General features: G+C 39.4%; 1 protein-coding gene across 4 annotated transcripts in view; it reads right to left on the bottom strand.

Moving 5' to 3' along the window:
* ppp6r3 (protein phosphatase 6, regulatory subunit 3) overlaps positions 1–8,275 on the bottom strand; it is a 20,842-nt gene that overhangs the window by 9,154 nt on the left and 3,413 nt on the right. For all 4 annotated transcript variants that reach the window (XM_035665238.1, XM_035665239.1, XM_035665237.1 and 1 more), the window contains exons 2-14: positions 7,282–7,440; positions 6,949–7,182; positions 5,250–5,436; positions 4,942–5,079; positions 4,335–4,400; positions 3,861–3,973; positions 3,165–3,278; positions 2,278–2,404; positions 1,799–1,951; positions 1,377–1,526; positions 922–986; positions 611–726; positions 238–323 (exon numbers count right to left, since the gene is read on the bottom strand). In XM_035665238.1, coding sequence (XP_035521131.1) covers positions 238–323; positions 611–726; positions 922–986; positions 1,377–1,526; positions 1,799–1,951; positions 2,278–2,404; positions 3,165–3,278; positions 3,861–3,973; positions 4,335–4,400; positions 4,942–5,079; positions 5,250–5,436; positions 6,949–7,175 — 1,542 coding nt within the window. In that variant the 5' untranslated portion in view covers positions 7,176–7,182; positions 7,282–7,440. The remainder of the gene's footprint in view (positions 1–237; positions 324–610; positions 727–921; positions 987–1,376; positions 1,527–1,798; positions 1,952–2,277; positions 2,405–3,164; positions 3,279–3,860; positions 3,974–4,334; positions 4,401–4,941; positions 5,080–5,249; positions 5,437–6,948; positions 7,183–7,281; positions 7,441–8,275) is intronic.

Here is an 8,275-nt window from a genome sequence, read left to right as displayed (position 1 = left end):
GCGCCGGAATTGTCCTTTAAGACTTTCATTTTACCAATTAAGACTGTGTTGAGTTGGATCAGATATCAAATTGTGCTAAAATACAGAGCAAACAATTAAAAAAATACTCACTGGCTAAATAACTGCACTGTACACCTAACATGTATAGTGAAATAAATATTTGAGCTCGAGATCAGCGTTAATGTTCATGTGGTTACTCACCAGGTCAACAGTGTTAATGTTCATGTGGTTACTCACCAGGTCGACAGTGTTTCTCTTGTTTGTGTCAGCCAGCTGCCCAGAAATAAAGGCCTCCCATTTCTCTCTGTCCTCTGCTGGAAGCTCTGTGTCACACATGATTATCAAGTCACACACATCATCCTCTATCCCCACATACTGTACAATTAACAAAGCTGTTTCTCTCAAGAAACACGGTGCAGGAAGACATTTCCACACCTCTATCAGGTGATGAGTTACTTTGGAATAGTTAAGTGATGCCACAGAAGAGTTACCACCACCGCCGCCAATATGAGAGCTTCACACAAAACACAGTATAGAGTCAATAGTCTGAAACTGAAAGAATATTGAATACAGAGATAAATATAGCCCTCCGACAGATGCAATCTCTTACCAGAGATGAGCTGTTGTATTTGTGGTCCATTAGGGCCTTTGTCACAGTTATGAACTATAGAGTTGGCTATTCTGGTGAGGTGACCCATGTACCCTCGTCGCCGACCACCTTCCACCCTAAAACAAACACAAACAGCCAAAGCAATAAATCATTAAAATTATGAGTCATTTGCACTAAAGCCTAAAGATCATTGTACAGGGCAAAGAACCTTTGGTTTTGTTGTATTCTTTTCTACTCTTCTACAGCAAATGGCAACACAATAAGAAACAAAGTTACTTGTTGTCTCTTTAGCAGCAGAGCAGCATACTCACTGTTCTTTCTCATTGGAGCTCCAGGCGTCCACGATTCTCTGTATAAACTGGCACTTTTGAAACAGCTGGTGGAGAAAAATAGGAAATTAAAACACAACAAATTAAGTGTGCCTACGATGTAGTGCGTACTATATTATTGATAAGCCTTCAATAACTGGCAGTCTGTTCTACATACAGTACAATATACAGTAAAAGCCATGGAAACAGATTATGCCAGGTTATTCAGATTACTTGTGGAAATGTGCAGTATTTACATAACTCACATAAGGGGTCACTACCACTGCATTTGTCCAACTATAAACAAATACAACTCAGCAGCATTACCAACATTATTGTGTTTACATGGAACAACTGAGTTTAGTTAGCATTGTTTACCTATGTAACAGATAACTTTAGTTTGCTAAATGTAGCGAACTGATGTAAATATCTATTTTTCTCTAGTATTGCAATCTTACATGTTTGATGAGGATGCTCTCCCTTGCATGTTCTTGATCTGTGTCTGGCTGGGTATCAGTGGGGGCGGGGGGCATAGCCAGAATCATGGCTGTGCAAATCTCCACCTGAATGTGGAGGAAGTTGTTCCAGATGTATTTGAAATACATATCCTGTGAAGAAAAACAAATGGAGACATTAGCAAATGAGTCCGATTCTTGCTTTAACAGGATGCTAAAGAAGAAGTCAGTTATTATGGGACGGTTCTTGGGACTTTTTTTTGGGGAGTTTTTGTATGTTCTTCTTGTCCATTAAAGTAACTACTTAATCTTAGATCAAATCGTAACCTGTCAGCCTCTATTGGAGAAATTAGATTTCACTGTACTAGCTTGGCCTAAAAAAGGGAGCAAAGGGAAAAATAGCCCAAAATACAGATAGTACTCACTAGTATGACTCCCAGTGTATTGAGGTGAATAAGTTCTGTGTTGATGCTGTGTGTGTTGCTCTGCAACAGGCTGGCTACCAGTCTGACCACATTGAGCCTGGTGTTGCCCACAGGAGGGTCTAGCACCCCCCACGTCGTCTTCATCACATTCCTCTGTTGGTGGAGAAAGAATGAATGAATGATTATAGCATTATAGTATGTTGTGACCCTTGTCAAGCACTGATTCTGTGACAGGACCCTCAGTCATCCTCAGCTGCCTTCTAAGAAAGGGTTTTCTACTACTAGAAGTTCTCTAACAACAGGAGCACCACTGCTGTTTAAACATGTTGGATAAAACAATGAATTCAAACGAAAACAGCTGATAATGGGTGGTTTCAAAGGGATTCAATTAATATCCATAGCCCATGCAGACCGTGCAACTTCAATCCACAAGACATTTGTGATTTAAAAACTCTTACAGCTGTCTGTGTGGTTTTTACCTTTGGGGGTTCCAATAGCAGCTGGTGAAAGTCTTTGAGTCTGGGTCTCACAGCTTCCAGGATGCTGTGGTTGACTGAGAATGAAGGGTGGGACATCCCAGGGGGGCACTCCATATGACCCTCGAACCTACAACATGGAAAGACAACCCAAGTCTTTTGTACTGTGCCTTAAGTCACAGACAGGGAAAATAATTATGCGTTAGGAATCTGATATTGAAGCATAAATAAACAGTGTTTTCCCTAATCTGCCACCAGAGCAGTAGGAACATTTATGGTTAAAATGGGCGTTTTTATTCAAAAACATGTGAATGTGGATGTATATATTGATTCTGACTTCAAAGTATGAACTTTAAAGCACAGAATCAGAACCACAGAAAATACCTTTATCACAGCAGTCATTTTGAACTAAAACAGTTGTAAACACAAGTGTTGCAAGTGATACCAATTAAGGTCCCATTGCATTGGTAACACCTGTGTTTTTACCCTACTATTTTACGTAAAACAAGATTCTGCGGTGGAAAAGGCCTATTGTCTGTTTTTGATGGATGGTTTCGGCCAATCTCTTTAGTAATTGTAATTTTAGAGGTTCTCACCATCTGGATAAACTTTTGGGCAACCCATTTGATCTGACTGCTTATGTTTCTGTCAGACTCTGTTGTAGCATTGTTGCCTTTTTCACAGCTCTCAGAAATGACTTAGTAGAATACTTATCAATAAAAATGAAACTATGAAAATAAGATACTGTTTTAAACCACAAGGATGAACAATTTACTGTAAAATCTGTGACTTACTAACTGTGCGCTAACGTGTCCTCATTTCACATTCTCCCACAATCTCATATTGTGTATCCAGTGTCAAATTAAAATATTAAGAGTGGCAGGACATACGCTGGTCTCCTTGTCTCAAACAATGTGAGGAGGATCTGGATAACACTGACGATTGCAGATTCATTCTTCTCTTTGTCGAAGATGTTAGACAGCAGCTGCTCCACCGTCTCCTGCCTAAGGAGGACAGACATGAAGATGAAGGGAAAGCAGGCTTTAAAAACATTTGCCAGATGTGCAGGGCAGAGATCATTTTCAGTACCCTACTAATGAATGACAATAACCACTGTTAGATAAATGTATTATTATATACTGTGCATAATAAACTAAACAAAAGAAAAAATGTGTGCTCCTATCAGGGTTTGTGGGGGCGATCGCTGGAAGCAGTATCTACAGGTACCGATCACTGGGTCGGCTTGAAGCCTTCAGTATATCAGTAGCTTTATTTATTTTACCAGTCTTAACATTGTTTAGTAAGTATTAAAATTAAGAAATTATAATATCATGAATTGATAACTGTCTATTTATTGGCAGGCAACATGTGCAACATATTCCACTCCCTCTCTTGAGACATAACTTAAACCAGAGCAGCCTATGCTGGTTACTGGGAGCAGTTAGAGCTTAACAAATATACAGTGTTTCCCACAGAATGACAGTGTACTATATTTAATAAGCCTCTGTAGTAACACCTGGAAATTACCCAGGTATGGTCTATACAGTACTGACTATAAGAGTTCTTGCAGATAAACACATGCATACTTTTCAAGTGTGGCCAAAAGTGGGTCGGGATCTGAGCAGCCCTGGACCTGGAACATCTGGTCTCTGCTCAGTCTGATGATCTCACACAGCGACTGGGAAGCATTGGAGTGTCTCTGTGTCAGGAAAGGAGAAATAAGACGATTATTAATCTGTGGTCTGACTCACTTGAAACTTAGCGTATTCAATCAAAGTCCTAATATTCCTGAACATATTTATTATATAAAAATAAACTAGTAATTAAAATTGTTTAATAAAATGGGATCTATGTACAGGGCACAGTGGCTTTCTGATTTTTCGAAATTTGGGTGAACTGGTCTTCAAATGTATTAATGATCTCTAACAACTAATTGAATACATATTAATGTTTTCAAAAATTATATGAAAATCAAAGAAAACATTCCCTGGTTCATCAAGAGCCCACAGAGTAATTTCAAATGCTTGTGGCTGATGGAAGAAACTGTGTGTGAAACTCACATCCTCATCTTGAGACGGTTGTACCATGTCCACCAGTCTCTGAATCACCTTCTCCTCATTCAGCCACTGGAAGAGGACAAAGAGCAGAGAGTCAGGACAGCACAAAATATCAGAAGAAAAAAACCAAGAGAACAGGACCTTCAATTTGAAGTAAGAGACACATTTACCAATTCATAATCACCTTCATGTAGCAAGTGGGAAGAGTCTGTGTATTAAATAACTGTTACAAATCCTTTTCATTTGTTTATTTTCTGGCTCACAGAGTGCTGCTAGCCTAAATAATGCAACCTCAGCGTTTGCTATGAGATTTCATTCTAGACAGAGGCATAACTAACCCAGATGGAACTGGGAACTGTAGATACAAAGTGAAACATGATTCTGTAACGCAAAAGTTCTCCTTTAAAATGTATTTAGGAAAACATTTTTGAAAACATCTTGAACTCTGAATAGTTGCTACTGTTTTTCCAGTTTGAAAATCAGCTCACAGTGACAAGATTGAATTTGTTTGTCTGTTCTTGTGGGTGGTGATGGTCCAATTTAAACTGCTTGTTAGTGAATAGATTGGACAGATCATTTTGTGTTAGGACAGTGTTGTCCTGCTACCCACATTGAGAACATCCTGTCGTAGCTGCTGTGGTTCAATGCAGGTGAGCATTCTGAGAAGCAGGTCCATGATGGCAGATGTCCCGATGTGTTTGATCATCAAGTCTACAAAGTCCTCCCGCTTCCGCAAAAAATCCACTATCTACAAACACACAGACATGTCTTAAAAATCAGCAAAGAAGACAAACTGTAGTGTGTCAGAAAAACAAAACATTCCCATGTGACCTGATTACTAGTGATTATTGTATCGTTATATCAGATGACAACTTGTATCCTGTTATCAGATTGAACACCGTCTTCTCACTGACTTACCTGTTCAGGCTTGCGTCCTATAAGAATGGACAGGACCTTGGAGAAGAAGCTGGCCAGGAGCGGGTTGAGAGGCGGCTCATTCTGGAGGAAGCCATACAGTTTCATAAGAAGTTTTTCATCTTCTCCCAGCCTGTCGTTGATCTGGCTCACATCTGATGTAAGCAGCTCACATGATATGTTGGGATACCTGAAAGAACAAAGGCGGTTCCTTAGATTTGTTCCAATACGTTGGTTATAGTACTGTAAGGGTGCTCCGATCAGGGCTTTTTGGGCTGATCAACGAAAGCAGTATTGGCCAATTAACAATCACAGATCACTGGGTCTATCTGAAAACCTGCAGCCCGGGAAAAAACTATCTGCTGCTATTTCAGCTGCCGTGTCTCATACACTGCTCACTCCACTTTCTTTAAACACCGGGTCTATTTTTACTGGAGCAGCTCGGGTCTCTGAAGCGTGAGATTTTGTTGTGAATGTATATAAATGCCTGTCTTTATTGGCAAATGACTTCAAACTTACTTTTAATGATGCATTTCATTTGTTTCTGACTTTGTCTTCACACAAACACTAGGATCAATAATTAGTGCTGCACAATATAGTAAAAAGATCATATTGCGATTATTTTGAGTGCATTTGGATTCACAATTACTTAGGGAATGATCATTTTTGCATCACAAATTTAATTGTCACAAAAATAAAAAACACCTATTAAAATCATGATGTGAAATTTGGGAGGGGGGTCTGTACCAAACACATTTTCCCTTAAATCCATAGGCCAGGGGATCACTGCAGCACTACAGTACTTCATTATAATGCCCTGTGTCTCATATTTTACCTTTATCAAAACACTGCAGCACTTGCGATTTGCATATAGCTTCTAAGATTTGTGTGTTTAATTGTGCAGCCCACAGAGACTTTATTTTGTTTCTGTCCACTTTGAATGAAGTTATGATGTTATGATGATATGCGAGGTAAAATTACCATTACCATTACATTAAGTGAATTTCATTAATATAAATATTTAAACAAGTTGGACAACACGATGACTAGTATTATTGTTTCCTTGTGTGTTTAGATTGCAATGTCTTTTTAATTGGTTATTAGTGAAATTTGCCCACACTGTCTTTAGACACAGTTTAACCTTTTTGCCAAAACAACTGGGAATTATACAAAATGCTTTGTGGTCATCAGATGTGGTGGAAATGCAAACAGGAATGTGCCAGGTGGGCTTTTACTTTCCTATTTAGGTCCTGAGGCTTCTTAGTTTCTGGAACTATTTGGTAAAAAAAAACAAAACAAAAGACAACAGGGGCTTTTGTGGCACAGGCTAAAATGGCCACTATTTCCCAGATAATGCTTTGAAACATTCTGTGATTGCCAAAATGGTTTTATTGTGCACTGCAGTGATCCATGAGAAGTCCATAAATGAAAGGCTTTATACTGTATCATTTAAGTGCAAGCAATTCTGTCCTCCAGGCAAATGCCCTCAGTTTTACTCTGTTTTGTGCAAGCTTGCACAACCATTTACAGCATATGCACCCAAAATTAACATGTGCAATACATGCAAATAATCCACCACAGAGAGAGAAGGGAGTTAAAGAGGTGTCTAAATGGTTTTGCCAAACAGCAAATCTCTCTTGAAAGAGAACAAAGCAGCCCCTTCATTCTGATCCCCCTTATCCTTTGCACAATTTTCTCTTACTTGTATTTAACCTTCTCCTCAACATCAGTACTGGGTTCCTGCGTGATGAAGGTGACCAGGTCCTCCATGCACTGCGGTCTCAGCAGGAAGTCAACCAGTTTGTGGTTCTGGGCCTTGCACTCCTGTAGGACGTCGTCCTCATCCATCACCTCCGTCAGCGTCACATCCTCCTTCTCTAACAACGTGTCAATGTGGGATGTGGTGTGGAGGTCAAATTTCCAAAACATGTTGGCTCTAAAAAATGTTCACATACAAACAACGTGTCATTAGAGATCATGAATAGGGGACTATGAGTAACTGAGGGAACATTTCACAGGTGGTCTTTCTTCCTACTTGTGAGTATGCTGGAGTCCAGACGGCGGAGCTCAGGTTATAAAGAGGTGTGTTCTAGTCTTTGGGAGTTGTGGCCCATTCCAGGCTAGGCGGACGGACAGACAGCGGTGATGGACAGACTGACAAACGGCACACATACAGCAGTTCAACAGCACACACCTGTGAGGCAGACGGAGACATGTTGTTAAAAGGAATATTCCACTGCGTTTCATGTCAATATTAGAGCAACTTTGATTAGAAGTTGTAATTGCAAAAAGGCATTAAATCACATACATGTGTACAGTACTAGCGGTTTCTATCTGTCTGTCCTGTGAATACCCAGTACCCATCATAAACACCACATTAAGAGATGCAGCTCATTCACATCATGAATCTAGTATTCTAGTATTGTTACAAGATACAGCATCAAACGATGGGAAATCAAGAAATACACGAGGCAGATGGAGACATAATGGATTTTACACAGATCCCAAAGGTGAGCCTAGGGATATTACACAGCCTATTTGTAAGCAATGTAAAATATATGTGCCAGTGAAGGACATGCAGACTACTAACTTATTTTCACAAATTAAAAAAATCTATTCATTAGCAATCTCTCCTCTAAACGGTTCCCTTTTCAATGTCTATGTGTCTGTACTTGGTGCGACAACATCCCATCATTCTGTTCTTATTCCTGACCTATAAAGTATAAAGATCTGAAGTGTTATTTAGTGGCATTGACTGGCCATATAATGTTCAAATCATATAACTTCCCTTAATGGAAACACTTACACAGTATCCAACACAACAAAATGCATGCCACTGTCTTAATACTACGGAGACTGCACTGTGTGTTTACATCAGCAAATACAATTCAAACTAACTTAACATTGTTTTCAGCTCATATATGTGTGATAGAGATACAGATGTTCCCATACCATTTTTTCCCTCCCGATACCGATTACCATACTTGTGCTGTGGTATGTTATATAAAAAAAAAAAATCATACTACGCC

The sequence above is a fragment of the Morone saxatilis genome, unplaced genomic scaffold (genome assembly GCF_004916995.1).
Source record: "Morone saxatilis isolate NCDOM2014 unplaced genomic scaffold, NCSU_SB_2.0 Contig2, whole genome shotgun sequence".
Lineage (NCBI taxonomy): Eukaryota > Metazoa > Chordata > Actinopteri > Moronidae > Morone > Morone saxatilis.
This window is presented reverse-complemented; position numbering and strand designations above follow the sequence as displayed.